Source organism: Aphanomyces invadans, assembly GCF_000520115.1.
Source record: "Aphanomyces invadans strain NJM9701 unplaced genomic scaffold supercont1.1, whole genome shotgun sequence".
Classification (NCBI taxonomy): Eukaryota; Oomycota; class Saprolegniomycetes; order Saprolegniales; family Verrucalvaceae; genus Aphanomyces; species Aphanomyces invadans.
The window spans coordinates 1,363,465-1,390,689 of NW_008580146.1; the positions used below are offsets into that span (position 1 = coordinate 1,363,465).

The following is a 27,225-nucleotide window of genomic DNA, read 5'->3' on the forward strand; positions in this document are numbered from 1 at the left end:
TTTGGTGGTGGCTTTCGCCCTCTTGCTGCTGTACGCGGAGAAAAAGTAGAAATGAGCTGTCTCTGGTATGTATTGGGTGAAGTGCATCGTGTGTGAGTGAAGGGCTTTGTGAGTGCTGGTGTATTTCTTTATCTATTTGTCGAATCTTACTCATTGGGCCGATTGAATGGAAACACGAACATATATAATGATGTCTTGGCGGTTGTTTACCTTGAAGTATTGTCTCGACATCGTAAACAATAAAAGAGGATGTACTATTTGTTGTAGGGTTGATATTTCACAAATTTCAAGATATCGCAAAATCTCGATAAGTATATTGTGCGTCAGACGAAAGACTGCTGCCATTTCTTGCTTTTTCGAAGCCATCACTCACCATGTACTATGTCAACCATGTGGAAGAATGTTCTTTTATTCCATTCTAAAACACTCCAACACCATCACTCACTGTGTATCGTTTGTGTTCGCTACATAGACGCAATCGTGAACAAAGCTCACTTTTCAACTCGATTGGTCATGATGACTCCGTCGCCTACCCTCGTGATGCCCCCTGCTGTCACGTGGAATGGTGCGGCCTCTAACGCTACGTCGACGAGCAGCCGCGTCGATTTGTACTTTGGCGCTCTTCGCGGCACCTCTGAAGACCGTGTGTGCGACTTGGTCGCAGCGTCGTACAAGGAAGACCCGCTGCACACGCTCAAGATTGTGGCGTACCTTCGCGACTGCCGCGGCGGAAAGGGGGAGCGCACCGTCGCTCGGTTCGCTCTCAAGTGGCTGGCCATTCACCAGCCAGTCGAACTCACGCACAACTTAAAGCACTACGTTGCTGAATATGGTCGTTTCGACGACCTCCTGGCGCTCATGGGGACGCCAGTCGAAGCTGCGGCCTTGGACGTATTTGGCAACCAACTTCGAGAAGACCTTGCCGCATTGGGTCGCGGCGAGCCGGTCAGTCTCTGCGCCAAGTGGGTTCCATCCGAGAAGAAAGCCAGCGACAAGACCTCTCGCGTGACGAGCAAACTCGCCAAGAAAATGGGCCTCACATGCGCCTCACTGCGCAAGACGTACTTGTCTCCTCTGCGGGCGTCGCTGCAGCTCCTCGAGCGATTCATGTGCGCCAAGGACTGGGACGCGATCGATCTGAACAAAGTACCGAGCGTCGCCATGCACATTCACGGCAAGCCCAAACATGCATTCGAGCGGCATCTGAGCGACAAGTTCTCCGAGTGGAAGGCGGGCCTGGCGACGGGCAAGTCCAAAGTGAATGCGTCCGTGCTGTTTCCGCACCAAGTGGTCGAACAGTACTACAGAAACCGTGAGCTAGAGGCCGACCCCCTCGTGGAAGCACAGTGGCAAGTCATGCTGCAGCAAGGACGGGACCTCGGGACTCTGTCTCGGACGCTCGTCATGTCGGACGTGTCGGGGTCCATGGAAGGGTTGCCCATGCTGGTCTCGATTGCGCTGGGGCTGCTCATCTCTGAAGTTGCCGAGGGCGAGTTCAAGGGGCTCGTCCTCACGTTCGAAACGACTCCGCAGTTCCACGTCGTGAAAGGCAGCAACTTGAAAGAGCGTGTGGACAGCTTGGCGGGGGCGCCGTGGGGTGGCTCGACCAACTTCATGGCGGCGCTACGGCTCATCCTGGACACGGCGATGGCCAAGGCGGTGGCCCGCGACTCGATGCCCGCGAGACTCATCGTTGTGTCCGACATGCAGTTCGACCAGGCGGACCGCGCGTTTGAAACCAACTTCAAGGCGCTCCAGCGATTGTACAGCGAGGCCGGGTTCGACGTGCCCCACCTCGTGTTTTGGAACGTCCAGGGGGCCATCACCGACACCCCCGCGGTCGCATCCGACGTCAACGTGTCGCTCCTGTCGGGGTTTTCGCCAAGTGTGCTGAAGGCAGCGCTGACGGGGGAGGCGGTCACGCCCGCACACACCATGATGAACGCTATCTTGGACGCTCGCTACGATCTCATCCGACTGCCTTCGCACGACGCCGACGAGCCCGACGTCGAGCTCGTCTAAGTCGGTCCATAATTTATTCCATTGATGCATATCACTGTCGTTGCCGTCAAGATGCACCTGGCATTCGCTCGTCGTCGCCGTGGGCAAGTCGGTTGAAAGGCCAGGGCTCGTTTTTGGGTCGGATATAATTAGGCACCAGCGCCGCCCCATCACCTCCTTCGTCATGTTCCCCACCATTGGTGTGAGCTGCGCCTTCCTGGTGGCGTGGAAGGACAGCCATGTCGCATCGGGACGCTTCCCACCGTCGGCCACAACGTCCGACGTGTGTGCTGCAGTTGTCCAACCTGACACAGCGAACACGAATTGCTCATATGCCCAACTGTTGGCGCCGACTGCTGCGCCTGGAAGCATCGGTCGCGCCACGCACTTTGTGTCGCATGCGTGGAAGTACAGCTTTTGCGATCTGGTGGCAGCGATTGAGATTTACTTTTTGTCGCTGCCGCCGCCAGAGTCCAAGGACGGCGTGTTCTTTTGGATCGATTTGTTTGTCGTGGACCAGCACAACGCCCCTGCCCGTCCGCACAGCTGGTGGTCGACCACATTTGTCGACGCGATTCGGACGATTGGCAAAGTCGTGCTGGTGTTCCAGCCCTTCCTGGATCCGATCCCTCTCAAGCGGGCGTGGTGCCTGTGGGAAGTTTTTGCCGCGCTTCAAACGAGGGCCGCTATCGACGTGGCCATGCCGACGGAACAATGGACCGACTATCGTGTGAGCCTACGTGAAAACTACCGCAACGTCATCGACACCCTCCAAGCGCTCGATGCCCGCCATGCCGAAGCATTTAATCCAAACGACAAGGACGAGATCTTCCGCGCGATTGAGCAAGGGGTTGGATTCGACGGGCTCAACACCCGCGTGCGTCAACTCGTTGCTGGGATTCTCTTGGTGGGCGTGACGCGCCACTCTTGCCAGGACGCCAACCTCCAACGCCTGACAGACATGCTCGACTTAGGCCCCGACATCAACACCGTCTCGACCTTCCTGACGCCGCTCGGGGTCGCTAGTGACATGAACTCGCCCCTCGTCGTCGACTTTCTCCTCGCGCGCGGGGCGGACGTGAATGCGATCATGGCATGGGGGCACACAGCCCTTCACGTAGCGTGTCGAGCTGGCCATGCCGACATCGTCCGGCTATTACTTTTGGCTGGAGCCAATCCTTCGCTGCGCAACACGGCAGGTCGAACGCCGCACGAAGAAGCGACCTACATGGCGTCGAACCCAATTCCCGCCGTTGGGACACCCACGACAACTCGTACCGAAGCGCATCCTGTCTCGCCAATGGCGGAGGTGCCCGCTGCGCTCGTGCAAGCCATGGAAGCAGCCCACAATGCGATGAATTCGCTGACAAAATGCAGCATCAGCGAACTCAAGTCGATACACAAACCACCCGAACGGTGTGCTTGGGTAATGAAGTGCTTGGTGCTCATTCTGGGCTTCCCTGGACCGTCGGATCCTGCCAACTTGACCGAGTGGTGGGAAATCGGAAAGCGTAAGTTGCTCTCAAATCCCAACGTCCTGGACACTCTCGTCGACGGGTGCGACTTCCCGTCCATCTTGACCTCGACGACCGCGCCCAACAATGACGTCCTCGCGCTGCTCGCCGACCCAGCCCTCGACCTCCAAAGTGTTGGCAACACCAGCCAAGCCATGTGGGCTTTCTACCTCTGGGCTCGGTGCTACCTCGTCGCCCATCAAGTCAAAGCGCAGCGAACGGACTTGGAACACGTCGCCCATAGCGTCCAAGATGACTTGAAACGAGCCAAGGACATTCAAGCCGCCCACATCAACAACTGTTTGCAATGTGCGGCAATCGTGCACGAGCATCTCCAGCACGTTGAAGCCGTCCCACCTGACGGTGTGGTGACCACCGCATCTCTACTAGACGCGAGCCCCGAGACAGCAGCAGCTTTGTTGAATGCAGCCGTGTGAAGTGTCGGCGGTGGTAGTGCCAGATACTGTTGCGAAAGAAGATGGCCGCGATGTTCCAGCCCAAGAGAATACCCAAGAGACCTTGTCCATCGATTGTGAAAGCAAAGATCAAGCCAGGACAGTGGAGTAGAGTTGATTGATGCGAGTAACGATGCGAGCCATGCGAATCCCTTCCGTGTCTAACTCTGTGGCCATTCCTTATCGATGGCGATGCCGACAAACGTAGGGAACCGTGGAATCCCTGCTTGCGTTGTTTCCTGGTATCGATACGTGACGATCGTACCAACTTTTGGAGGGTCGGCACGCATAACATCAGTCATGCCCGCCCCGACCGAGAATGCTTTGTTTGCACGGTTGCGGACCTTGAGGCTTCCGACGACGCCAGCGTACTTGCCTTTGCCGTTTTCGTAGCCGACCACGATAGCTTCATCGTCCAAGAACGTCTTGACTTTAAGCAGGGACGATGATCGCGAGCCCACGTAGTGCGACCTGGGTTGCCTCAACATGAGGCCTTCCGCGCCGAGAGCTTGGACGTCGGCGAGGGTTTTCAGCATCATGGCCTCCGACGTGCATCGCGTCTGCGTCACGACCTCGACGTACGGGCAGTCGGCCACCAACGACTTTACGAACGCCTGCCGTGCTTCAAAGTCATGGCCTTGTAGGGTTGGGATGTCGAACACCATAAACTTGAGACGTTTCCACTTGTCGCTGGCGTTGTGGCTCTTGACGATGCCGACCGTTTGCTCGAACATGCGGCGTCCCAAGAAGAGTTCGCCGTCTAAGTGGTGGTTCGTCGGCAGGTTTTGTTTAAAAAAGTCTGGCGCGCCAAAGACATTCCCGACCCGACTGACAAAGTCGGCACCGGTCCAGTACCCCCGCACGCCGTCGAATTTTTCACTGATCCACCACCCTACCACGTCTTGACCCTGCCACTTTTGCGCCAAGAGGAGCTTCGGTGCGTTTTGTTTGGGCTGGATGGTGATCTTTCGCGCTGCTCCACCTCGTTTGGCATCTTCCTTTGTCCGCCATCGATCGAATTCATCGCCGAGAACTTGACGCAAGTGTTTGCATGACCGGACGTCCACCGCCTTGTTCTGCATCTTCCATCCCATGCACGTGCAGTAATACACTCCGCCGCGAAAGCGCACTTCGTAGTTGGAGCTATTGCCTGCCGCATGATGCATGAATCGTCCGACTCCAGACGAGATCAATACCGGAAACGGCGACCGCATCTCCATCTGCCATGACAGTCTTAGGGACCGGGCTGAAAGCTTTATCCTCAGTGTCGCTGCCAAACATGTCTGCGTGCATTCGTCGCGTGATGTACGACTCGTCGACCATTGAAATTCGTCTCTCCCTGGCCAGGGTGTGTGCGGGACTACAAACCTTTTCATCAAGACGTGTGCGCGGTGTCCAGCATGTGCAGGGTACCTGTTGGCCGAAAGGTCTTCGAAAACTCCGTGGGTGACAGCGTCCGTCAGGGTAGGGGAAAACACTCCGCCTTTGGCTTGAATGAACGCTACAACTTCGTCGTGGTCGATCGACAGGTCACCGTAAATAAAGTAGACGTGGCCGTGGAACTCGGACACTTTGGGCTTCTTGGATGGAGGGGACGATGCGTCGCTCGACATGAGCGGTGGTAAACTCGTCAGGAAGGACTCTCCAACGACGAAAACTCCCAGCTTTTTTGCTTGGACGAGTTTCGTCGACGATGCCGTCGGATCCGACGTGACCAAGTGCGTCACGTGCTTTGACATGGAGCGTGCCATGACCCCGCCGTGGGCGCGAACAAGGTCCGCGATCATGTCGCGGGTCCCAATCGAGAGCTTCCCAGTAATCGCCACAACGTTTCCTTGGAGGGCGGTCGACATTGGCAAACTGCGCCGTTTCGCCAGCGGACAGAATGACCATCACTCTGTCCAAATCGTTTCTGGGTTGCTCAGGAATGATGGTACTTCGAAAAGGCACGCGCGACGGTGGCTGATGGCGCTGCCGCTGCACCCTCGGCGCGCTGGCATGTACTTTCAAGTGCGTCTACCCAGAGACCGCGTATGTGGCTAATGTGTAACTAGACTATCTTGGGGCGGGTAAGCGACATTCATGCCAGAATTGCCGCCTTCCAGGTGAGATATATTCCCCCGTCGGTTCACATTGTCATCATGGAGGCAGCGCTTCTACTTGACTAGCTTGCAAGCATGCAAAGCTGGGGCTGCCTGCTTGGTGCTTCTCGGTGAAAGCCAAGATGGCACGCCTTCCGTCGCGTCGATCTCGCCCAATGGACTGAGTCTGGAAGTGCGACAAGGTCCTCACGTCGTCGTCACTATTCAATTGCGCGATATAGGCTACGTCGTGTGCAGCTCGGACGGTACAATACGGAGCTCTTTTTCATACCTTTCCGGCCATTGTAGAGGACGAAGCGTTGTGGTGTCGAATTCACCAGTCACACGGCCAAGACGTCACCGTTGCATTCACAGCAGCAACCCCATCCAACAAGTATGACAACACCGACGACAACAACGACAACGAGTTTACATTTGCCCAGTGGGTACTTGTCATCATGTGTACAGCCACTGCACTGCGTCAAGGCGACCAAGACAAGTCGACTCGTCTGCTATGGCAAGCGGCGAGGCTGCGGGTGGTGGAGCTCACGTGCCTCATGGGCATCAATCAGACGTTCATGGAAAAGAGCCCGCACATGGAGGCAATTTCGTTCCTCGACGCCATCCAAGACACGCAACGTGTCCTTCACGACATTGCAGCCGCCGACGCCAGCGTCGATTTGGACAGTTGCTGGTTCTTGCGTGTCAATTGAGGCCAAAATTCGATACCGGACGAAATAGATGCGTTGTGTGGAGATGGACTGTTAGGTTAGCGCAGGAAGGGATGGGACCCGCCGCCGCAGCCGTTCCTTTTGCCTACGCGCGACTTGTTCGAATCGAGCTTTCGAGAGCTCTCTTTTGAGTCGCAAGTCGAGTTTCTTGGAGTCCATCGGAGAGGGCTCGCTCAACCGCGCAACGGTGCTGCTCGACTCATCATGATCCATGTTCTGGGCATCCGTGCTGCCATTTTCATGGTATGGTAGCGGAGTGACGGCATCATTCAAGCCCCAGCCTTTGATATCGCTCGGGGCGTATCGCAGATCAACGTTTGCTGGAGCAACTCGTTCGACGGCATCAGGTGTGCCTGTCATGAGTGTCATGGTTTCGAGCTCCTTGAGCTGGGCAGAGAGCTTGACAGCTTGCTTCTCCAGCAGTTCGAATTGCTCTTCGACTTGCCCCGCTCGCGTCGATTCGAGTTGGTTTGTTGTCTCAACCGCAAGCGAACGCGCAGGTTGCATCGGTACCGATATCCTGCCTTCGACTAGATGCACGCTTTGTCGGATCGCCCGTAGCTGCTCTCGCACGTCTTCGAGCGCGGTGGACGTCGTGTGAGTGAGTTGAGTCTGGCTATGCTCAAGCATCTTCATCAACATGAGTAGCGAAACCCTGGAAAAATTTAACGTACATTTTGGAATCGGGCGAGAAGATTCTTGTGCACGTGAGCAGAGGTGACGGCGGTCGCAAGGACACTGGCAGTACATGGCTCTGGAATGTCCATCCCAACACCTCGACACAATTCACCAAGGCATGATTCGATGTTCCTGAGTCGATCATGCGCTGCCGCGGTCGATGTCTGAGCATCGCCAACTGTAGAAACGCGTCATGGAGAGAAGTTGTAGCAGCAACTGCTCAACGTACTAGAGGCCTCGAGCCGCGATGCATCCTGATGAAGTCCGTGCAAGTCTTTCGATTGCTCTTGGATGTGCAGTTTGATCGATGCGACATCCTGGCGCGAGTGCACTACATGTGACACTATGACTTGATGGATTCGACGGGGAGTATACCTTCCACGGCTTGCAACTTCCTCGACAATACAGTCTTCACCTTCAGCATCGTATTTTCCAGCCGAGAAGCGTGAGTCTGGAGCTTATCCTCGATATCCTTGGTGTGATCGTCGTGGGTATCACGGACGGCTCCATTCACTGTCGAGAGCAAGCCAATTTTGTCGACTTTCATCGCCAGGTCGTCTTGCAACACAGACAGTTGTTGCTTCAATCCAGCTACCTCGGCACTATGTGAAGGCCCGCGCGCAGTTGCCATACAGCCTTCGCCACACCGTCGAACGAGCCCCAGTTCTGTTCGGGTCAACCGGTCCAAGCACGACGCCACCGACTGTTCGCAACGAGACAGCCGCCTGTCGTAGGTGCGGTAAGCTTTGTGCAGGACGTAGAAAGACGATCGGATGACCTCAGGTACATCCGACCACTCCGCAGTGCCATCCAACATGCGGCGGCCGAAAGCTTCGTCCAACACGGCGCTGCTTCCGCTTCTTGTGGCAATCATGCCAGATCTTGGCGACAAGGCACACGTTCGTCCGGATATTCCCGGATACCATTCGGAGTTCATGATCATGGAGGAGGCGGCAGTAGTGATGTACCGCCTTCGCTTTCGGTTCTCGCCGCCGTCCTTCATCCCTCAAGGCACAGACGATATCAATCTGCATGTGGAGGTAGTTGATGAATGTGGTCAAGGCGTAAGCTCCTGTAAAGCCCATCCGGAAGCACACGACGTGCCAGGATGGGAGGTAGCAGTTGGCATGACCGACGCCTTGACAAACGTCCCCATTTCCACAGCAACGTCGGTTGTTACGATGGCACCTGATCAATCGCACACTTGCGTCAAGGTTTTACTCCCGAACGTACCGTTGTCGTTTCGATTCCATGCGAATCTGCACTCGACTTCCAGCTCGGCGACCGCTCCAGCCACAACTTCGCTGCGATCCTTCACTTGCGCCACGAGTATGAGCGTTCAAGCACGTATTCTCGTCTTGCCCGTGTGGTCTGACCTCATTGTGCGAGCGCAACCACCCCCATCAACCCTATTGTCCGTCTCATGTTGTCTGCGACTCTTCTCCGTGCACACCCCCGCAGGCTCCGTCAAAGTCACGGTGGAAGAGCGGTATGGCCACGCCATGGCATCGCACGTTTGGGACGCTGGTATATGCTTGAGCTTCTTTTTGCAGACTCATTACATCCCCCATCTCAATCCGTCTACTTCGTTGAGAGCCATGGAGATTGCGTCCGGAAGTGGTCTACTCGGCTTGGTCCTGGCGACGCTGCTTCCCGCTCGCTCGACCTTGGTGCTGACCGAGAAGCCCACTAGCCTTGAACTGCTTCAGCACAACCTCGAGCAGCTCCAGCCCATCTCCTCAACACATATATCCATTTGTGGTTTGGAATGGGGCAATCAAGTGCACCTGCTTGACCTGCCCCACCGCGACAAATCAACGGATCTTCTCGTGCTTGCCGATGTTTTGTACAACTGGGCCGCGCATCCTCAGCTCTGGTCTACCGTCGCAGCAGTTGCATCACCGTCGACTACGATCTACCTAGCCCACAAACACCGCGCCGCCACCTCCACGGCTGCGCTCCGACACCTCGAGACCTACGGGACATGCCCTTCCTGTCCGGCTGTGTCCTGTGCGCTCAATAGTCCATCGAGTTGCGGATGGAAGAATGGGCTGTGGAAACTCCATCGCTGCGCTTCATACGGCGCGACAGACATCTTTCAACTCGTGATCCAACCTCCACACACTGAAATGGACGTTTAGACTTACACGATATTTATACTCTTGTCGACGTGTTTACGGAGCGTACTGGCAGCGATGCTTGATCTCCTTCACCGTGATCTCTGCCTTCAGCGACGGGCCCTTCAAAATCTTCTTGAGTTCAACGGCGGGCAGCTGCCGGCCGTAGATGTCCATCGCGTAGCTACGATAAACACATGGTCATTCAATCGGACATGGACGAACAGGTGTGTACCGAGCGATCGGCGGCAGTTTGCTTGTGCCATGCAGCGCTGCAAAGAAGCTCCACACGAGCGGCGTCACACACCGGTAGTCGGTGGACACCTTTAGGTTTTCACGCGGCAGGTCGGCATCACCGGGGACCTTTCCGTCGAGGCGGTCTTGCCATCCCGGCTGCACGAGCGTTTCGTTTGTGATCGGACCAGGCGGCGGGCCGTTCAGAGCGGCAAACGTAACCCATCGCTCGACCCACTTGGCGTCGATGATGAGCCAGCACTCTCCGCGCTCGATTTTGGTCGAGTCGTTCTGCTTCATGAGGGTGAACTCTTCTTTGCGGCGCAGTGAAAAGTCTTGGCTGTTGGCGCGGTGGCGCGGCAGTGTAAACTCAAGCAAGCGCTCCTGGTCGGCCAGTGCACCGAGACGGCTTTTAACATCATGCAACGACCACGCGCTGACGTCTTCGCCGTTGATGCGGACAAGGTGAGCGCCAGGACGAACGTTCTCGTGCATTTCCAATACCCCTTGCGATCCATCAGGCAACGGTTGGAACCCGATCACGACGGCGCGGTCAAGCAATTCGCTGCTCAAGAGAAGACCGAGTGGGCCAGGAGGACAACGCACGGCAATGGTTTCGATGCTTGGCCCAGCGTCCGCGGTAGGTGTTGCTGGGGCGATGTTGATCGCGACTGCATCGACCGGTGCAGGAGCGGCAGTGGGCGCCAGAGGAGCTGCGGGAACAGCTTGAGGCAAGGGAGCGGCGACCACCGGCGAGCTTTTTGGGCTCTTTGGCCCTAGGTCGATGGATTGAAGTGGTCGCTGCAATTAATGAAGTCAGTATGCGGATTGTTCGAAGAGGAACTACACTTCACCTCAACGCGCAATCCAAGGACCTTCGGCCGATCTTTGAGCTTCTTCAGGATCTCTCCCACCTCTTTGAGACCTAACTTGGACACGTCTTTGCCGTTGATCGCGACGAGAGCAGCTCCAACATGCACATCCGCTCGCCTTTCAACCACTCCAGGGTCGTTGTTCGTACGCGTGAACGACTTGATGACAGCTTGTTTGTTGACTTCATCAAGTACAATACCAAGAGGCGTGCCCCCTTCAACTTCGACGAATACAACGTCGCCTGCCTCGTTATCCACGTGAGCGCGCAGCAAGGCCAACGTGTCCGAAGGTGAGTCCATGTTGAGATGTGAATGGTTGTTCTACGTCAGTTTCTACGTCAGTTTCCGAGGACGTGAGGCGTTTCGCACTCGTATGGATTCCAGCGCTGGTCGTACCTCGAGCTGTGTGGTGAAGATGGCGCCGGGACGAGAAAGCGTACGTGCCGTCACGAGGATCGCGCGATGAAGAACAGTGGCGTGGGAACCCTGCGTATAACATTTCACAGGGATTCCCGCGGCCACTGTCGTCGTTCGCACGCGAGGTGGTGATATTAATTATGAGAGGTTCTTCCGTTCCGTAGTCATGGCACCGCTTGGAGAAGCGACTGGACGCGCTCGAGGAGGGATTCCGGTCTCTGTCGGAGGTGGTCCTCTTGGAATTCGGTACGAAAACGTGCCTTCCGTGGTTTCTGTGAATTGAGGGTGTGCTGACGATGAGGCAGACGACGGCAAGGCGACATTAACGTTTGAGCTGGAAAAAGTGGCGGCGCGATTTCGCGCACAAGAGCGACTCATTGCGGTGCTGGAGAGCCAATGCAATCGAATGGACACGAAATTCCAACAGCACATGTTTATGGTGGAGAAGAAGCTGGACTCACTGCAGACACAAGTCACACGCGTGTCCGTGGCGGTACTGGGTATGTACAAGTCATGAGTCTCGCAAATCCTGGACTCACCTTGGGCTGTAGAGAATGAAGCTGAAAGAACTCGAATGAACGCAAACGTGGACCAACTCCTGTCGCGGGAAAGCGAGTACATACGAAAGCATCATGCCATTCAAGCAAACCAAGATCAGATGGGCGAGTGGCTGCAAAAGCTCAAGAACGACTCGACTCAAGTCCATGCATTGGCCTTTACTATGTACATCATGGATGTCCTTTGAAACGTCAATTGAATGAATCATGCATAGGCAAGCAGAACACGAGGCGGCACTCTCGTCTCTTGCATGCGACACGACAGTCCTGGCAAAGGAACTCGGTACACTGCGGCTTCAAATAAAAGCTCAAACAGCAGAATGCCTGGCGCAACTCAACTCATTCACAGGTCGGTTTGTTGACACCGTCCGGTTATCTAACAATTGCTGTAGACGCACTTGAGCAACAGCGCCATCATGATCGAGATCACATGGAAAAGGAGGTTGCGGCATTGCGTGAGTCTCTGCAAACAAGTGAAGCCACCACACGTTCATCGATTGACGCCCTGATAAAGAATTCGTCGAGAGTGGGTTGCCAACTACGTGGCAGCGACATCGCTCACGTTTCCCTAGGTACGGAGTGCAGTTGACGAAGGCATGTCTTTATGTACGTCCGACATCAAGGTTCTTCGTGGCGAAATTCGGAACACAAGCGACACGGTTCGGACGTCTTTGGCGTCATTCAACAATCAGAGCACCGAGTTACAGTCGAAAGTTAGCCATCTCCTGCATGCCGTCCAGTCCCTCGCGAGCATCTTGCACCTAACCACCCCCATCCTCGCATAAGCAACCCATACTCCATCGTCGTTTGTTCCTTGGCGCCTCATCGTTGTTACTTCGAAGTAGTTGTGTGTGCGGGACTTGGAAAATTCAAAAGTGGCGCGCTTGTGTTAAATCAGCCAATCAGAAACCGCCTCTGGGGAATTTCGCCTCGACAATGTGGGGCCAATCACAATCGAACGTTGTCTGGGCAAACCGGAGCGACGAAGATCCATGTCCGCGGCGGCGAAGGACGGCGTCAGTTCAGCGGCAACTGACGGAAGCGCGAGCACAGGGATAGACGACGTCACCACGAATGACGAAGCTTCTTCGTTCATTCCAACGGAGGGATCAGACATCTCTCAGAAAAACGGACATCACGATTCCAACGGTGACGACATTACTTCAGTTCCACAAGGGGACGACGAATACGAGAGCGCTAAATCCGCGAGTCCGAACCCTCCGCACAATGCTGTGGATGAGAAATTATCGGCAAATGGAGACCAAGGTGGCGCCGAGGCTTCGGACACCGAATCGGTTCCCGCTAAAACGAAGCAACCTCGGAAATCGACACCTGCAAAGAAAGTCGCCGTCGTAGCGGAATGGGATGACGTGGCTGCGTCGTTGTCGGCGCAATTTCTTGCCAAAAGCAGCGAATTGGTGTCTCAGGACAAAGCGATGTACGGACAAGTCGCGTGGGCGCGCATTCGGGGATACCCATATTGGCCAGGGTACATCTGCGACCCAAAGATGCTCGTACACGACTATGTGTCGATGCAAAAATACCTTCCCTTGATGGACACGCACTTTTGGGTGTACTTTTACCAGACAAACAACAGGTACATATTCCAGCAACTGTGCAAAGAGCTTCATAGGTTATCGTAGTGCGCCAGTGCTCCGGGCTGACATTGCGCTGTGGGAAGACTCATCCAAGCCATTCCATGATGGCTTTCCAACGAAGAAGGGAAAACCGTATAAGAATGCCAAGTTTGACGAAGCCAAAACGATTGCAGCGGTTCGACTAGCGTGCATGACATCTTGTACAATTCCCTCATATCCGATGGAATATGATGTAGAAAGAGTTTCAGCTGCCCATCGACAAGCGTGTTTCGTGGGTCGTTGTCAAGGTTTTGGACAAGGTAGTCGAACATTACCAGGACAAGCCTGACAATTTTCCAGGAGACAACTGGAGAAAAGATGGCGCGAAAGCGTAAAGAAGGAGCTGCCGCCAAGCGCCCTCTAGTAGACCAACCGACAGAATCTGAACCTGCCCCCGTCAAGAAACGCAGGGGACGTCCGCCAAAGAACCCCAGCTTGAGCGTCGCACCAACGACATCCGTAGTCACACAACACCCTGACGTTGTCGAGGGAGCGTCTGAAGTGACAAAGACTCCCGACAGCGCAGCGACAGCTCCAGCCCCCAAGAAGCGCGGTCGGCCACCGAAAGTAAAACCTCAGCCAGTTGAAGTGGTCCCTGGAAACGAACCACCAGGAGAACAACAGGTGCCACCCGCTGCTAAAGCGACACCGACAACCCCCATTAAGGCAAAGGGACGGCCTGGACGCAAGCCCAAAGCAAAGCCAGTGCATGAGACTGAGGAACCTCCATCCACAACGAAAAATGTCACGGCCGACGACATGGAGAAAACCACAGTGGCAGATGAGATTCCAGATCAAGACACGAAAGAAATTAAACCTCCTGTACCTAGTCAAGAGCCGAAGCGACAGCGGGGCCGACCACCAAAGGATACCGCACCGAAACGTCGCGGCCGACCGCCGAAAGAACGACCTGCAGTCCCCCTTCAGATTGTTGCTGACGCTCCTGCTGAAGTTGCAAACGTTGATGAGCCTGGAGAAACAACAAAAACCACGACTGCAGTTGAAGCTCTTGGCACGTCGGAGCGCGCCACCGCTTCTGAGGGTGGCCCCATGGATGCGAATTCGAATGAAGAGAGCGGCAAAAAGACCCCCAGGACGACGTCAACAACTGTTGCAGAAGCGAAAAAAGAGTCAACATCACACGATGTTGACGGTGACGCTGAAAGCAAGACCGAATCGGATATGAATGTAAAACCTCCCCAGAGAAAACGGCCTGCTGCGAATGCGAAAGGTCTGAAGACAAAGAAGGTGAAGACGATACAGGACGAAGAAGTGGAGACTGAAGAGAATAACGCTTCATCCAAGGACACTGCGACGACGAGTGACGTGGCCGAGACAGCCCTCGTGATTGAAACGCTGGATCTTGAGTTGGCCACAAACTTGGCTAAAGAGTTGCAAGGATGTGTCAAGGGCGAGTCGAAGGAGTCGATCAGTTTGGCGTTGAAGATCATGAACGCGCTGATTGAATCGACGCAGTTCACACTCGATACTCTCCAAAAATCGGGGTTGCCCGTGGTCGTCAACTTGCTCCGAAATACTTCGATCAACCCAAACGTCAAAAAGACTGCAAGTGCCCTCCGCAAGCACATGATACGACAAGTACGTATGCATGTTTTGAGTGAAGAAACCGAATGCTGATCTGTACATGCTCAGTCAGGATATGAAAAGCCAAAGTCAAAGCCTGCCACCGTGGACGCACCGATTGCCTCAGTGGAAAACGAAGCCCCCGAGCCCACGTCCGAGGTGTCCGTTCCGATCGAGCCTTCCGCCATTGCGGACATTGAACCCAAACTACCAGTGGGTGATCACGAGTCGGAAAACCATACGACCCCCGAAGGCGACGATGGGGTGTCTGGTGCCCCATTTAGTCGCGAACGAGAGATTGTTGTTCAAATGATTCAAGAAGTCATCACGTCACCGAAAGTCAGCCGTGAGATCGAGGTAGTTGTATGCCGAAATTCACATGGTCACCTAAAGTGCCTGACGTGCGTAGAAGGGGCTGTACGATCGATTCCTGGACACGACGGAAGAGTACAAGTCGCAAGCGCGCCGCGTGATATTTGGTTTGCGTGACCATGATTTGTGCCGTCAAAAGGTCCTGTCAGGGTCGCTCCATGTTCTCGAGTTGGTGTTCGCCACAGACGAGGTATGCAGTTGGACTGCATGACTTCTGGACGCAATGTGACATTGGTTGTTGTAGGCCTTTACACAGTACAACTTGGCGCCATGGAAAGCCAAGTAGACGAGTGCGATGTGTATTATACGGGAATTATGATGTACTAGTACTCTTGACGTGCTGCACCCGTTCGTCAATCGTTCGTGCTTGCTACTCAGTCGTGTTGATGGTACGGACCAAACAGTGTCGCCATGTTCTCGGTCGTGTCCTTCTTGGTGGTCGGAGTCGCCGGTTTGTCCTTGCGCTTGAATGTCTTGTTGAGCGTGAGGAATTTCTTCTTGACGTGGTTTAGCCCGGACGACGCGCTTTCCTTGGTTACGTGCCAAGCCAAATGGCCTTCAAATTTGCGCAGAAGCTGCTTCCACGTGCATAGCTTGCCCTGGCACACAAAGTGGGGCAGCTCCAGTTCGAATCCGTTCAAGTTGACGACAAACCCGAGGCACGAAATGTTGAGGCAAATGTTCCCGATGCGCACGTAATTGAAGAAGAAGAGCTCGGCGCCCGAACTTTCGGCAATTTCATCATCTTCGTCCGCGAGGAGGTCGTCGGACGACGGGGTCGCGTCGGTTGGCAGCGATGGTGGCCGCGTCAATAGCTCTTTCATGCCGAATTTCGCCATGGGACTTGTCATGTGCATTTTCATTTCGTGCGCGGTCGTCTTGGCTTGTGTGCCAAAGAAGAACTTGAACATGAGCTCGTAGAAATCGACGGCGAGTTGGATCGAAATGTCGTATGGAATGCCGGGAAAGATGCTGACTTCGACCATGTCAAACACCCGCACGCCCGGCTGGAGCTGGCTTGGCGGCAAGGGCTTGCTCTCGGCTCGGATGGACAACATCGTCTTGACTATTTAACGCACCAACACATGAGCAAGCCAGAAAATATTCTCATCAGATCGAAGAATCCTGCGTAAACGTACTCTGTTGCCCGGCGCCGTCGTCAAGCCGAGGCTTCACAACGGACATCGGGTCGTCAAAGCACATGGAGGAAGAACCTGGTTTGAGGTTTTGAATCTCCAGCCACTGCATGTTGATGCCAAACTTGGTGCACGAATCGTCAAAGTAGACGTGGCTACCCTCCGCTTCGTCCATTCCAATCGCGACGAATTCGGTGCCACCATCCTCGGGCCCCGTGCGAAACCTGCATTGAGCTCGGCCGATTCGAAACGCCACGCATTTCAGCGCCGTCGACGGTGATCCTACTCGAACTCATGAGGCATCCCACCAACGATGCCATGAACTCAAATGGACGAGTACCGGATGGAGTTGATCGCAGACCTGCCATGCGCAGCTCCTCCGAGACTGCTGCCTGCAACTTTTTGAGTTTGACGCTCTTGTCCATGGTCAAGGGGGCCACGTTGGGCTTGGGCTTGGGCACTTTGGGGGGCGCCAAGAGCACATGCCTCACAACACTAAAACATTGAAAAAACTGGTTCGAGTCCATCCCAACGACCATCGACGGCATGTCGATTTGGATGAACGTGGCTTGGTTGAACAGCGCCATGTTGTACTTGCACGTGATCGAGCACTCGTTCATGATCGGCTGCAACAACGATGGGGCGCCAACGCTGCGCTGCTGGGGGTTGTACCACAGCACCCCCGCGTCAATGTCGACGTCCAACGGTGCCACGTGGCACGACATATCGGTCAACACAATGTCCGCCATCGTGTACGCCACCAAGTGGTCCTTGCCGAGTTCAATTTGAATGCGTTGAGAGGCCACAACCATGCTGCTCTTCGACTCTGGCTCTGCCACGTGAATCTGTGTTTCGACGAGCGTAATGCTGAATTGCTTGGTCAGGACGAGGCCTGTGGGGAAATGGTTGACAAATGGCTGTTTGCCCGCATCAAGTTTCTTTTGACTCGAGCTTGTGTTGCTTTCGTCGGACTGGCCGAGTTTTCCTTGATGGAGAAGGTCCAACAAGGACGTTGGCGACGTCCGTTTGTGGACCAACAGAGTGGTGGACGTCGGTCGCTCCCCGTTCCCACGCACGATTTCGAGCAGATGGACGATGTCGTCGTGGATGATGTCGACCATGTGAAAGATGTGGTCGCGAATGGCCACCGTCCATTGTAGCTTGAGTTTGTCGACCTGGATTGGCACGTGCTTGTTCGTTTGAACCGATGCGTTGACAGCGTGCACACTGGCAGCTTGCACGACAAACGAGTTTGGGCGAGGCATCCTGCTGTCCGAGCCTTCCAAGATCAATCCTTGCAGCGACTTCACGTCGACCGCAAACGATTGGGGCAACCAGTGCATGCTACAGCAACACGAGTTAGTCCAAGAGACATCGATTTGACGCGTTTACGCACTCGGTTTTGGTAGCCCGGAACGACACGTCGACTTGGTTCATTTCAAAATGGATGAGCGTAGGTGTGTTGGCTTCCGACCACCCTATTTGAACTGGACGCAGCGCCAAACTCGCGCTGATCTCGGTCAACGCATTGAACCCTTGGGCCGGTCGATGCCGCTCGACGCAGGGCGGCAACAGCTGCTCGGTTAGAAATGTCTTGATCACGCCCACCAGCGTAGTCCATTCGAGCGACAATTTGTTTTCTCTCACCGTGGGGATCTTGTCGCGACTTGTGATGGTGCCAGACACCACGGCATGCCACGCGTCGACGCCGGCGACGGTACCTTGGTGGACAAACTGAACAGCCCACTGCACTTGACTGACCTGAAGGAGTTGCGCCGACGACAGGTCGAGGCTCAAATCCGCGACATGGCAATCAATTCGATTCGTTTTGTCCATGGCGAGGCGAATCTCACTCAGGTGACCGCTCAGCACATTCTCGGACGTCAACGATGCCGTCCACGAGCTGTCGAACACGGCAACCTCGACGCTGCCAAACGTTCTGTGCCGGGGGTTCACCCGAACGTAGTCTTTGTCCAAACATGACGTGTTGATCAAGTCGTCCAGCGACGATAGAGTGATCGGGATGACCTCGAGTGCAACAAACACCTTGTCGACATGCAGAGTCGGCCGTTGAATGCCGGCACGGACTCCCACACAAATTCGCGATCGGGGAATGTTTACGGCAGACGCACGCAGCGACACTTCATGGATGTCGCCGACCAGTGATAACGTGTCCAACCGGAGGCTCCACACACTTTGCACGGTCGAAAACACACCCAACTCGACTTGATGGGCCTCGGCTTCGATGGCGAATGAAGCGGTTTTCGCGACATGCGCACGATAGTCGGCCACCGAAAAGCACGTGTCTGTCTCCTTCAAAGTGTCTTCCAGCGCATGCGAGAGCTCCAACGAGCTGGTGATTCGAGATTTCACGTCAACAGAATGGCCCGCGAGCTTCAACTTGGCGTTGTTTCGATCGTCCGGCAAGGTCAACGTCATGACGAAGTTGGTGACATGCACCGAGAGCTCCAACGGTGGATGCCTGCGTTTGCCTACGTCGTATACGATTTAATCCATGAGCGCGCAGGACAGCCAAACACCTTGGTCGATGGATGTGCTGAAGATCTGCTGGACTTGCTTGACAAACACCATGAGTTTCCAGTGGGCGGGCATGTCGAGGCTGACGTCGTGAACGTCCAACGTGGCGGCGTCAGCACCGGTTGCGGCGCTGCGCGTCATGCGCATCCCGACCGACGAAACTTGAATCAACTTGTCTGAGTTGCCAGTACGAGCGACAGCCCCAACGCCCGCGTGAACAGTGGTGACTTTGCCATAATCGCTCTCGACGACGTGGTATGTCAGCGCTTGGACTGTAAACACGTGCGTTTTGTCTGGAAGATGCGCCATTCCACTCACGTGCAATGCAATTGAGTTGGAAGCGATCGACAGGTCGAGCGGCATTTTGGTCGATTGAGGTGATGGAGATTCTGCGGTTGTGGTCGATGGCTTGCGAAGCCGTTGGCACGTGTGGGCTAGAGAATGCATGGCCACGACGTTTTCCATGTTGCTCGCATGGTTCCAGTAGGCCACCGTGTCGTTGATTTGCACCACGACTGTGCGGACGTCGTTCGCGTCGGATAGTTGAACTCGGCACCCCGTCAAAAGCACTCGCGGAGAGATCACGTCCGTCGAGACGACCGCGGTGCAGTCCAGGCGACGATTGTTGGTAAGCATGGACCACTCCAGCGACTCCAACTCGACTTGGCCATGCTTGCGAGGAAGACGAGACCACGTGATGTGCGATCTCGAGGCTGTTACGTCAAAGGATGGCATGGGGAGGATGCCTTCGCCACCGGTCGCGACGTTCAAAGTTGCCTTCTCTGACGACATGGATACGTTTCCAGGGCTGTGTACATCGAGAACTAAGTGGACAAACGCCGCGACGCATGTATCGTTGGCTGACGAGCCTTTGACCGCCACGGAAAAATCGTGAGTTTCCATGTGAAGCAAAAGTTGCCGCCGTTGACGAGGCCGATGGTCGGGTGATGAGGGAAAGGCCATGAGAGCCTGAAGAACGCGAATGTGTTCATGGACCGCTGGCGACATTTCAACGGCAATGGACGCTATTGTGGCGTGGACGGTGGTGACGATCGCTTCCTTGGCGCTGGCTTCGTCACTGGCCTCGTCGACGTGAAACTAGGCACAACCATGGATGAGAGTGGATGCAAAGTTCGAGATGGCGCGTCTCCCTGACGTACTTCAATGCCAGACAGGTCGACCCATGGCACCGCGGTGCCAACGTTGTCGGTAAAGGCAACCGACATCGTCTTTGAATTCACTTGCGCTGCGACTCGATGACGTTTCGTCGAGTACGCGACCTTGACGACGTCAACATGACTGGCCCACGACACTTGAACGGCGGTATCAGGGACGAACACGTGAGCGGCGGCGGGGACATTTTCGACCACGACCTGCAACATATCGTGGACAAGCAAGTGGTGGGACGACCGAGGCGCCGCTTCGTGTGGTTTCCGTGGCTTGTGCAGCATCTGCTGAATGAGCTGAACGACGCTGCCGCGGACGAAAGCCGTGGCGGAAGGCGCGGGACCTGTGCCGACGAGGTGCACATCGTGAATGAGTTTGGTCAAATAATGGGCCTTGACAATCAATCGAACGTGGTTCAAGTGGATGGACGAGGACGTCGACGGATCGATGAAGAGGTGGTCAGGAACGCGGGAGTTTGTGGCGACGACCTGCACGAGACAAGTCGACGACGAGTGCGAGAACGCTGTCGTCATGATCCCTGTAGATACGGAAATGTCATTCACAGCGAGTTCCAAGTCCTTCCCAGTGCATTGAACTACGAGCTGGACTGCGGATCCGTCGACAACAAGCGGCGCCGACACCGTACAAGAGACTGACTTGATCTGCAGCTCGGCAAACTTGAGCACACCCATGACGGCCGTGACGGGTTTTCCTATGCCTCTGATCGTGAGAACGGACAAGTCGTCCTGATGCTCTTTTTGTCCTACGATGATTGGCGGTGTCCGTTGGAGTTGTTGTCGAGGGAGCAACTTCGGGGAGAGATTCACTCGAAGCATTCGTGTGCATGTCGCTTGGCGGAGTCACGGACAATGCATCCACGACGACCCACACTAGCTTCATTTGGCCGAACGAAGACAGGAACGTCTTGAGGCGAACGTCGAACTCCACGCGTGTGATAAGAATCCTCCATCCATCGCGCGTCATGACTTCGACGTGGAAGAATTGCAATGGTTTTAAGATCACCTTATCGATCTTGACGAACTGGACCGTCTTGGACGCTGCCCATGTCGCGGCAAACGAGACAATATGTCCGAGGATTTGGCGACGCATGAAGTACCCCATGGCGAGAAGAATAAGCAACGTGGTCCACACCCTGATCCATCCTGACAGTGGGTTCTCGGTCGCGATTGAACCTGCGGCGGCTGCGGACCCAGTCACCGCATATAGACTCCACCCGCGGCGAATCAGCATGGTCATCGCTGCCGGCGTGAATCTATGGAACTGCGGGGCGTTTCGCCACTCGTACGGATATTATAAAAAACATTTCGATAAAATCCAGATACAAATCGCAAGCTATGGGCATGTGCATTTATTTAAAACGACATGGATCTTGGGGAGGCACCACACGATTTCCACTCATGCGATGTCGGCGACGCATTCGAGGAAGCACGACCTGATGCGCTTGACGAACTCAAGAGCGCCGAGGTCTCGGCGCTAGCATGACGTTGTGTCCATGTCAAGGCATGTGGTATGCGATGGGACGTACCTCCCGAAGGCCGGCGCTGCGCCTTGTTTCCATCACGCCGAGGAACTCGTCTGGCGAGACCGTGCCATCCCCTTTCGAAAGCATCAACCGACGCCAGTTGCACGCGGGTGACATGCCATACCGCTTTCATCAAACAAGGCGAAGATGATATCTACAATCTGACGCGATACCAACGGCCGCCCGCCATTGCATGCTGCGCGCGTCGCGCGGAAGAATTGCTCTGTGCACGAAGGACGGGCACTAACCACAAGCAACAGCGACGGAGTTCACGCACCTTTGTCGAGCCCATTCTTTTCCATAACAAGTTCCATCGCCACCTTGGCGCGAGCTGGTCAAATCACGTCATGGCGCATCCACAGCACGCTACCTTCATCGCGTCGAGGTTTTCAAGGAAGTTGTAAAAGTCCATGAATTCTTGCTCCGTGATGCTCATCTGACCGCAACCATTTTTTCGTCATGACATGGAAAGGGCCATGAAAACGACACTGACCTCGACGCCGTGCAGCTTGTCGACCTTCTCGACCCACCGGTCTAGCTCGTTCTACATACACATTGTCACGATTTTCACCGCCGCCGCGAGACGATCGTACTTGCTTTACGTGGGACACGAGGAACATGCCAAACTCGCGCACCGACAGCTCTTTGCTGCCATCGACGTCGTAGTGATCGAAGTGCAAGTGCATGACCTCCCGCTTCAAGTTGTTCCGGAACGCCCGAAACTTTTCAAACGTAAGGGGGTCCCTACGGCAGACGGATATTCATGCATCACCCGTCCATGGCACTGACGCAACGGCGTCGCTCGTACCGTTCCCATTCGCCAAACAAGTTCTTGAAAGCTGGCGTCGAATTGTCCTTGAGTCGGCGGTCTTGGCGTCCCGCTGGCGTGCGCAGACGCATCAAGTCCATAATCTGCACAAAAACGCCATCGTCATGCGCAGATTCCAGCGACAGGACGTGGTCTCGACCTCTTTGAACTCACGGTGGTCGATCACGCCGTTGCCGTCATCGTCAAACATCTTGAACGCAAGCTCAAATTGTCGCTCGGGAACTATGCCGAGTGACGCGACGGAATCGACATGCGGGATGAAACGTACTGCTGAGGAGGGTCATAAAGAACATGTACTCGGGGTACGAGATGAGGCCGTCGCCGTCCGTATCGACCAAGTCGAAGAACGCTTCGCGATGGGCCTTGGGCCCGCCATGCGTCTCGACAAACGTTTCAAACTCGCGGCATGTCACGTTGAGTTCCCGTAGCACGAGCAAATGCGTCTGCAAATCCATCGTGTAGTCGTGTGTCAACTTGGTCATGAGTGTTTCGAGTTCTTTCTTTGCGTCCGGGGACTTCTTCCACTCTTCATGTTCGCCGAGTCGCATGATCTCTTGGACGAGAGCCTTGTACGCTTCCACATCGGCTTTCTTGGGCGCGCTCAGCGCGACCATCGGATTAAACTCGGCGTTCTTTGAATGCAACTGATCTCCCTTGCGGAACGTGTACGGAGTCAGCGCACGGATAAAGTCCTGGCGGGTCATGTACGGCTGCTTGTCGAGTCGAATGCTGGCAAAGTAGTGGAACACTCGTTCCGGGCTGCTGAATCGCCGCAGTCGATTCTCATACCGGCCGACGATTTTCTCGGCTTCCGTGGGCTGTTCAGTCTGCAACGACGTTGGTTTCGTTGCTGCTTCGACTACCTTGCCATCACAGAATGACGTGCCATTCATGGACGAGAACGCTGCGCCGGCGGCAGCCGCCGCGAACAAGGATTGTTTCCTGGCGAACCGAAGCGAGGAACGCCACATGCGGTCGGTCGTCGTCGTGATTCAACGCTAGTGGCAGGTCGGGGGACACAAGGGGTCAGTATTGCAAGGGAGACGCAAGACCGAATTTTCGAAAGCACCTTACTATATCGAGGTATTTATGCAATGTTTACTAAATATAGCACCTGGCTTTAAAGACAATCGTGATTCCATACCACATTCACATTTGGGCGAGCGACCGAGACAAGAACAAGGAGAAAGGGGATGGTGGTGGTGTGGGGGATTTATTGCAGGGTTGATGGCGGCAGATGCGTGTTACTCGACGCAGCGGTGTGCGCTTACCAGTCCTTGATGGCCTCAAAGTACCGGTCCGTCAGCATGTCTGTTAGGATGGGGTGCGATCCAAGGGGGGTTGTGACAGCCACGTCGAGATTGGGATTCTTGGCTTTGACGCGTTGGACGATTGCGTCGATGTCGCCGCCAGCTCCAGTGTATTGATCTGACGAGAGGAACAAGAGCGCGATGATGACGAGACCCGAGTGCATCTTGTACACGTCAAACGCTGCCTCGAGGAGCGGCTCGTTGAAGTCTTTGCCCAGACCTTCCATGCTCGCTGTCTGAACAGCATCCACCTGCGGATTTCGTTAGCCCCATCAACGATTCGACATGAAGTATACCGTGTTCCCAAGCACTTTGGCGAGCTGCGACCCAAGCAGGTCCCGAGACAGATGCACTTCCTTGTTGGCCGTGCCGTGGTTCACCACGAGGACGTGCACTCCGCCTAGCTCGTCCTTCTTTCCGGGAGGGCATAATGCTTGGACTTTTTGGGCCAGTATTCTTGCAACCCGGTTGTCCGATGGCTTACTAATGTCGACAAGGCACCGGCCCATCGAGTACCGCAGGTACGGCACCCCGGCAGCGCTTCGAGCCCGTTGTATGGCGTCGATCGTGGTCGGAATGTACTCTGTGATGGCGCCGCTGTTGCCGATGAAGAGGGGCAAGAGCACCAAGTCGAGCGGACCGGTCTCAGCCTCCGACACTTTTGCCAGGGCCGCGTCAAACAACTGCGCTTGCTCTCCATGCAACTGCGACGCAGGGATCTGGTCCGATAGCGAGCAACTGACCGGGACGAACCGAACGCATTCGTCGAATCTCCTTGTTAGATTGGCGCACACGGCGCGCAAGTCCAGGCAAGGCTCCGTCTTCAATGCGCCGCGATTCACTACAAAGCAAACGTGTGTCCTGCCACGGCGCCGACTCGATGCATGGTGGTGTGTGGCGTGGGTGGGCGACGATGTGGAAGCGGGGTATGCATCGTCGGCATCGTCTGCCTCCTGAGCTAACTGCGCCGCGAGGCCTTCGCGGTAGGTGGGGTACAGGAACGTGACCCCCAGTTCGGCTTTGACTTTGGCGTTGGACACCCGCTTCGTCTCTTCAAAAAACGACTTGCCCATCGCAGACATGGTCGCCTCAGCCTCGGCCCACGAAATTGGCGACGGCGGTGGCACGTGCATTAGGTTGCACGCGTATGTGACGACGTCAAAGCCAGTGGCCGGCTCGTCGTCTACGGCGTTGTAGATGCTGCCGGGCTTCGGAAGCGCGACAGACTGCAACAGGATATTGACAATGTCGTCGACATGAATACGGTTGAATACTTTGTCAGGGAGATCACCGATGCGCCGCGCAACACCTTGCTGAATTTGAGCGATTGCACCGCGACCTGGGCCGTAGATCCCGCCGACGCGGAAGACGTGGACAGGGAGACCTGATTCAAGCCATTGGGCTTCCGTGAGGATGCGCAAGCGGCCACGGCTCGTGCCAGCTCCCAACGGAGCGGTTTCGTCGATTGTTGCACCGTGGCTGTCGCCGTAGACAGACACGGACGAGATGTAGCCTACCCACTGCAGCGTTGACAGCTTCTTGAGCTCCGTGTGCAGGGCATCCAGCACCAAGTCTTTTGTGTTGTCGTTGGTGAGGTCGGTATCGGGAGGAACGCGAGGCGGAATGCACATGAGGACATGCGTGACGTCCTCCAACAGCCGAAACGAATCGATTTCGAGCTGGCCGTTGTCCATAAAGTACACTTGCTTGATGCCTTTTCCAATCAAGTCGAGCTTCGCGCGCGCACTGCGCACGGTGCCGCAGATGCTAAACCCGAGCTTTTCGCGGAACGCCGCTGCGACACGGGACCCGGTGTATCCCATGCCAAGGACAAGCAATTTTGGTTTCTTCGTCGATCCAGGCGGCATCAGTTCCAACGGCAGCGACGCAATGATGGGCTGTGACGTGCCGCTCCCTGGAACGCCACTGGGATTGAACCCGAATGACGACGTTGGCGCCGGCGGTGGAGGCAGCAGTGCACTGTTCATCATCTTATCCATTCGGTCGGACGACGCACGGCGCTCCACCTGCAGTGTCGCACCGATGCTTAGTTCGGACATCTGAGGCAGTTGTAGCTCGTCGTGCCTGTCCATCCTCTTGAAGCCCGCGGCCGCCGACGGGGGAAAACGATGGGCTCAATTTCTATGTCGATTACAAATGTGTTGCCATGGTGGAGGGAATAAATACGCTTTTTGACGCGTTCTTACATCTTTTTACGACAGCTTATGATTGGTTGTGAAGCGAGAAAAGTCAAATCAAACGATGGGATGTGGTTGAAATTTTGACCAATCAGGTCGCGGCATCAGCTCTCTTTTGCCGCCTTGGTGATGGTTGAAGGCGGTTTGGAATGGCGCCACGTGTCTTGGCGGCGACGCACTAGCGGCCCCGCTGAAATCTCGCTCGCTTCGTTTGACCTCGGGTGTCCATGTGATGAAGCGATGAAACGAGGTTCGAGCATGCTGTAGTCGTCACGAGGACAAGCTGTTCACCTATGAATAGCGCCAAACGCCTGAAACAGTACGTGGCTGTTGGCGCGCATGTGCAAGCACATCATCAGCGTCCAGGCAAGGGGACCACCGCCCCTGCATGAAGCGAGCGTCGTGACAAATGTATCTCGCCGTAGGTAGCATTTCGAGCACCGTGCTGCAAGCGATGGTTCGACTGCACAGAGTGTCATTTTGAAATGGCCGACCATCCCATCAAACCAGCCGCGGAAATGGCGTTTGCGTGCAAGCAATGCAAAAAGTGCTTCCGAAAAATCATGAGGTATAAGGATCGGGCTCAAGGGGCGCTCCATGTCTGACGTTGGTTCAGCCACTTCTCCGAGGAAGACGAGTTTTGCCCCCATTGCAACAACCATTTCGTCGTCCAAGTGGGGCGGCCGAGTGGATCTTCGTCAACCTAATCGACAAACTTGCGATTGGTCTGGACGTCGGCTCTGCAAACCAGGCCTTGGACGCTCCAAGAACGCGCCGTTCGCGACGTGCAACATGTGGCTTTCGTCGGCGCAACACTTCGTTTTCAGACGATTCCGAGGAACGATAACGTGCACGCATCATTTCCAGATGAGTAACCTCATGAGAAGGCGCGACCTCGACATGGTGTGGGGCAAAGCACCTTCGTTCTCAAACAAATAGGGACGGAAAGGGGGTGTACCTTGGCTTTGCTGGTGGTGGTTGCTTTGTTGGGCATCTAGACTCGAACGTGTCGATGCGATGGTGACGTTTTGCACGATGACTTTGAACTTTGGCGTTGCGCTCCACCCTACCTCGCGTCTAGGAGGAGATCCTGTCGAGGACTCTTCGGGCATGCGAGTGGCTTCACCATTGTCAGAACCTGCCCCGCCCCCTACGCGGTTGAGGCACGTTGTTCACTGATTCATTGATGTCGCCGAACGCCAGACTTTTTCTGCAGCTCGTCCCTCCATCTACACACGCGCGCGCGTAAATCCA

General features: G+C 55.3%; 12 protein-coding genes across 14 annotated transcripts; 6 read left to right on the forward strand and 6 right to left on the reverse strand.

The window, feature by feature from the left end:
- Nucleotides 1–510: 510 nt before the first annotated feature.
- H310_00397 (hypothetical protein) lies at nt 511–5,840 on the reverse strand. Its single transcript, XM_008863175.1, has 3 exons — nt 5,384–5,840; nt 5,167–5,330; nt 511–5,120 (listed from the first exon to the last, which is right to left on the reverse strand). The coding sequence occupies exons 1-3, from the start codon at nt 5,821–5,823 to the stop codon at nt 4,132–4,134; spliced, it is 1,593 nt and encodes a 530-aa protein (XP_008861397.1). The 5' UTR covers nt 5,824–5,840; the 3' UTR covers nt 511–4,131.
- On the forward strand, nt 515–2,022 carry H310_00398 (hypothetical protein; the record flags this gene model as incomplete). Its single annotated transcript, XM_008863176.1, has 1 exon — nt 515–2,022. A coding segment is annotated over one exon (1,508 nt), but the record flags the coding sequence as incomplete, so codon positions are not given.
- H310_00399 (hypothetical protein) lies at nt 2,186–3,952 on the forward strand (the record flags this gene model as incomplete). Its single annotated transcript, XM_008863177.1, has 1 exon — nt 2,186–3,952. One exon carries the CDS (start codon nt 2,186–2,188, stop codon nt 3,950–3,952), a length of 1,767 nt encoding a protein of 588 aa, XP_008861399.1.
- Nucleotides 5,841–5,902: 62 nt separating the features above from the next.
- H310_00400 (hypothetical protein) lies at nt 5,903–6,806 on the forward strand. Its single transcript, XM_008863178.1, has 4 exons — nt 5,903–5,980; nt 6,025–6,075; nt 6,122–6,317; nt 6,361–6,806. The coding sequence occupies exons 1-4, from the start codon at nt 5,936–5,938 to the stop codon at nt 6,762–6,764; spliced, it is 696 nt and encodes a 231-aa protein (XP_008861400.1). The 5' UTR covers nt 5,903–5,935; the 3' UTR covers nt 6,765–6,806.
- On the reverse strand, nt 6,291–8,364 carry H310_00401 (hypothetical protein). Its single transcript, XM_008863179.1, has 4 exons — nt 7,836–8,364; nt 7,690–7,791; nt 7,457–7,638; nt 6,291–7,412 (listed from the first exon to the last, which is right to left on the reverse strand). The coding sequence occupies exons 1-4, from the start codon at nt 8,332–8,334 to the stop codon at nt 6,816–6,818; spliced, it is 1,380 nt and encodes a 459-aa protein (XP_008861401.1). The 5' UTR covers nt 8,335–8,364; the 3' UTR covers nt 6,291–6,815.
- A 427-nt stretch (nt 8,365–8,791) lies between these two features.
- H310_00402 (hypothetical protein) lies at nt 8,792–9,601 on the forward strand (the record flags this gene model as incomplete). Its single annotated transcript, XM_008863180.1, has 1 exon — nt 8,792–9,601. The coding sequence occupies one exon, from the start codon at nt 8,792–8,794 to the stop codon at nt 9,599–9,601; it is 810 nt and encodes a 269-aa protein (XP_008861402.1).
- H310_00403 (hypothetical protein) lies at nt 9,500–11,144 on the reverse strand. Its single transcript, XM_008863181.1, has 4 exons — nt 11,080–11,144; nt 10,666–11,004; nt 9,813–10,612; nt 9,500–9,761 (listed from the first exon to the last, which is right to left on the reverse strand). The coding sequence occupies exons 2-4, from the start codon at nt 10,981–10,983 to the stop codon at nt 9,635–9,637; spliced, it is 1,245 nt and encodes a 414-aa protein (XP_008861403.1). The 5' UTR covers nt 10,984–11,004; nt 11,080–11,144; the 3' UTR covers nt 9,500–9,634.
- On the forward strand, nt 11,099–12,507 carry H310_00404 (hypothetical protein; the record flags this gene model as incomplete). The annotated part of the gene is made up of 7 exons (XM_008863182.1): nt 11,099–11,119; nt 11,265–11,346; nt 11,406–11,600; nt 11,652–11,823; nt 11,873–12,006; nt 12,050–12,183; nt 12,230–12,507. The coding sequence occupies 7 exons, from the start codon at nt 11,099–11,101 to the stop codon at nt 12,440–12,442; spliced, it is 951 nt and encodes a 316-aa protein (XP_008861404.1). The 3' UTR covers nt 12,443–12,507.
- On the forward strand, nt 12,467–15,621 carry H310_00405 (hypothetical protein). The gene is made up of 7 exons (XM_008863183.1): nt 12,467–13,254; nt 13,301–13,430; nt 13,492–13,554; nt 13,595–14,893; nt 14,948–15,235; nt 15,288–15,440; nt 15,495–15,621. The coding sequence occupies exons 1-7, from the start codon at nt 12,650–12,652 to the stop codon at nt 15,534–15,536; spliced, it is 2,580 nt and encodes an 859-aa protein (XP_008861405.1). The 5' UTR covers nt 12,467–12,649; the 3' UTR covers nt 15,537–15,621.
- Nucleotides 15,536–21,348, reverse strand: H310_00406 (hypothetical protein; the record flags this gene model as incomplete). The annotated part of the gene is made up of 7 exons (XM_008863184.1): nt 15,536–16,316; nt 16,390–16,668; nt 16,727–17,730; nt 17,783–18,878; nt 18,927–20,022; nt 20,085–20,803; nt 20,859–21,348. The coding sequence occupies 7 exons, from the start codon at nt 21,346–21,348 to the stop codon at nt 15,625–15,627; spliced, it is 5,376 nt and encodes a 1,791-aa protein (XP_008861406.1). The 3' UTR covers nt 15,536–15,624.
- A 69-nt stretch (nt 21,349–21,417) lies between these two features.
- Nucleotides 21,418–23,514, reverse strand: H310_00407 (hypothetical protein). 3 transcript variants are annotated; one of them, XM_008863185.1, is made up of 10 exons: nt 22,732–23,514; nt 22,603–22,685; nt 22,443–22,546; nt 22,228–22,378; nt 22,128–22,178; nt 22,005–22,070; nt 21,912–21,954; nt 21,759–21,857; nt 21,638–21,708; nt 21,418–21,585 (listed from the first exon to the last, which is right to left on the reverse strand). In XM_008863185.1, exons 1-10 carry the CDS (start codon nt 23,432–23,434, stop codon nt 21,508–21,510), a joined length of 1,449 nt encoding a protein of 482 aa, XP_008861407.1. In that variant the 5' UTR covers nt 23,435–23,514; the 3' UTR covers nt 21,418–21,507. The 3 variants fall into 3 exon arrangements, with proteins under 3 accessions (XP_008861407.1, XP_008861408.1, XP_008861409.1); XM_008863186.1 differs by having other exon boundaries at nt 21,638–21,857; XM_008863187.1 differs by having other exon boundaries at nt 21,759–21,954.
- A 138-nt stretch (nt 23,515–23,652) lies between these two features.
- Nucleotides 23,653–25,918, reverse strand: H310_00408 (hypothetical protein). Its single transcript, XM_008863188.1, has 2 exons — nt 24,070–25,918; nt 23,653–24,024 (listed from the first exon to the last, which is right to left on the reverse strand). Exons 1-2 carry the CDS (start codon nt 25,864–25,866, stop codon nt 23,731–23,733), a joined length of 2,091 nt encoding a protein of 696 aa, XP_008861410.1. The 5' UTR covers nt 25,867–25,918; the 3' UTR covers nt 23,653–23,730.
- Between the last annotated feature and the right edge of the window lie 1,307 nt (nt 25,919–27,225).

Bases quoted from the DNA above. Each gene is read 5' to 3' on its own strand.
- H310_00397 (XM_008863175.1), bottom strand. From the start codon at position 5,823: ATGTCGACCGCCCTCCAAGGAAACGTTGTGGCGATTACTGGGAAGCTC. The intron at 5,331-5,383 runs GTACCCTGCACA...AAAGGTTTGTAG, and splicing joins GAAGACCTTTCGGCCAACAG to TCCCGCACACACCCTGGCCA. The intron at 5,121-5,166 runs GTATTGATCTCG...ATCATGCGGCAG, and splicing joins AGATGCGGTCGCCGTTTCCG to GCAATAGCTCCAACTACGAA.
- H310_00400 (XM_008863178.1), top strand. From the start codon at position 5,936: ATGGCGCTGCCGCTGCACCCTCGGCGCGCTGGCATGTACTTTCAA. The intron at 5,981-6,024 runs GTGCGTCTACCC...ATGTGTAACTAG, and splicing joins GCGCTGGCATGTACTTTCAA to ACTATCTTGGGGCGGGTAAG. The intron at 6,076-6,121 runs GTGAGATATATT...TCATGGAGGCAG, and splicing joins CCAGAATTGCCGCCTTCCAG to CGCTTCTACTTGACTAGCTT.
- H310_00401 (XM_008863179.1), bottom strand. From the start codon at position 8,334: ATGATTGCCACAAGAAGCGGAAGCAGCGCCGTGTTGGACGAAGCTTTC. The intron at 7,792-7,835 runs GTATACTCCCCG...TGTCACATGTAG, and splicing joins GAAGTTGCAAGCCGTGGAAG to TGCACTCGCGCCAGGATGTC. The intron at 7,413-7,456 runs GTACGTTAAATT...ATGTTGATGAAG, and splicing joins TTCTCGCCCGATTCCAAAAT to ATGCTTGAGCATAGCCAGAC.
- H310_00403 (XM_008863181.1), bottom strand. From the start codon at position 10,983: ATGGACTCACCTTCGGACACGTTGGCCTTGCTGCGCGCTCACGTGGAT. The intron at 10,613-10,665 runs GTGAAGTGTAGT...CATTAATTGCAG, and splicing joins TCCTTGGATTGCGCGTTGAG to CGACCACTTCAATCCATCGA. The intron at 9,762-9,812 runs GTACACACCTGT...TGTTTATCGTAG, and splicing joins AAACTGCCGCCGATCGCTCG to CTACGCGATGGACATCTACG.
- H310_00405 (XM_008863183.1), top strand. From the start codon at position 12,650: ATGTCCGCGGCGGCGAAGGACGGCGTCAGTTCAGCGGCAACTGACGGA. The intron at 13,255-13,300 runs GTACATATTCCA...AGGTTATCGTAG, and splicing joins TTTTACCAGACAAACAACAG to TGCGCCAGTGCTCCGGGCTG. The intron at 13,555-13,594 runs GTAGTCGAACAT...ACAATTTTCCAG, and splicing joins TTGTCAAGGTTTTGGACAAG to GAGACAACTGGAGAAAAGAT.
- H310_00407 (XM_008863185.1), bottom strand. From the start codon at position 23,434: ATGTGGCGTTCCTCGCTTCGGTTCGCCAGGAAACAATCCTTGTTCGCG. The intron at 22,379-22,442 runs GTACGAGCGACG...CGTCTGCCGTAG, and splicing joins TTGTTTGGCGAATGGGAACG to GGACCCCCTTACGTTTGAAA. The intron at 21,586-21,637 runs GTACGTCCCATC...ACGTCATGCTAG, and splicing joins GCAGCGCCGGCCTTCGGGAG to CGCCGAGACCTCGGCGCTCT.
- H310_00408 (XM_008863188.1), bottom strand. From the start codon at position 25,866: ATGGACAGGCACGACGAGCTACAACTGCCTCAGATGTCCGAACTAAGC. The intron at 24,025-24,069 runs GTATACTTCATG...CGAAATCCGCAG, and splicing joins CCAAAGTGCTTGGGAACACG to GTGGATGCTGTTCAGACAGC.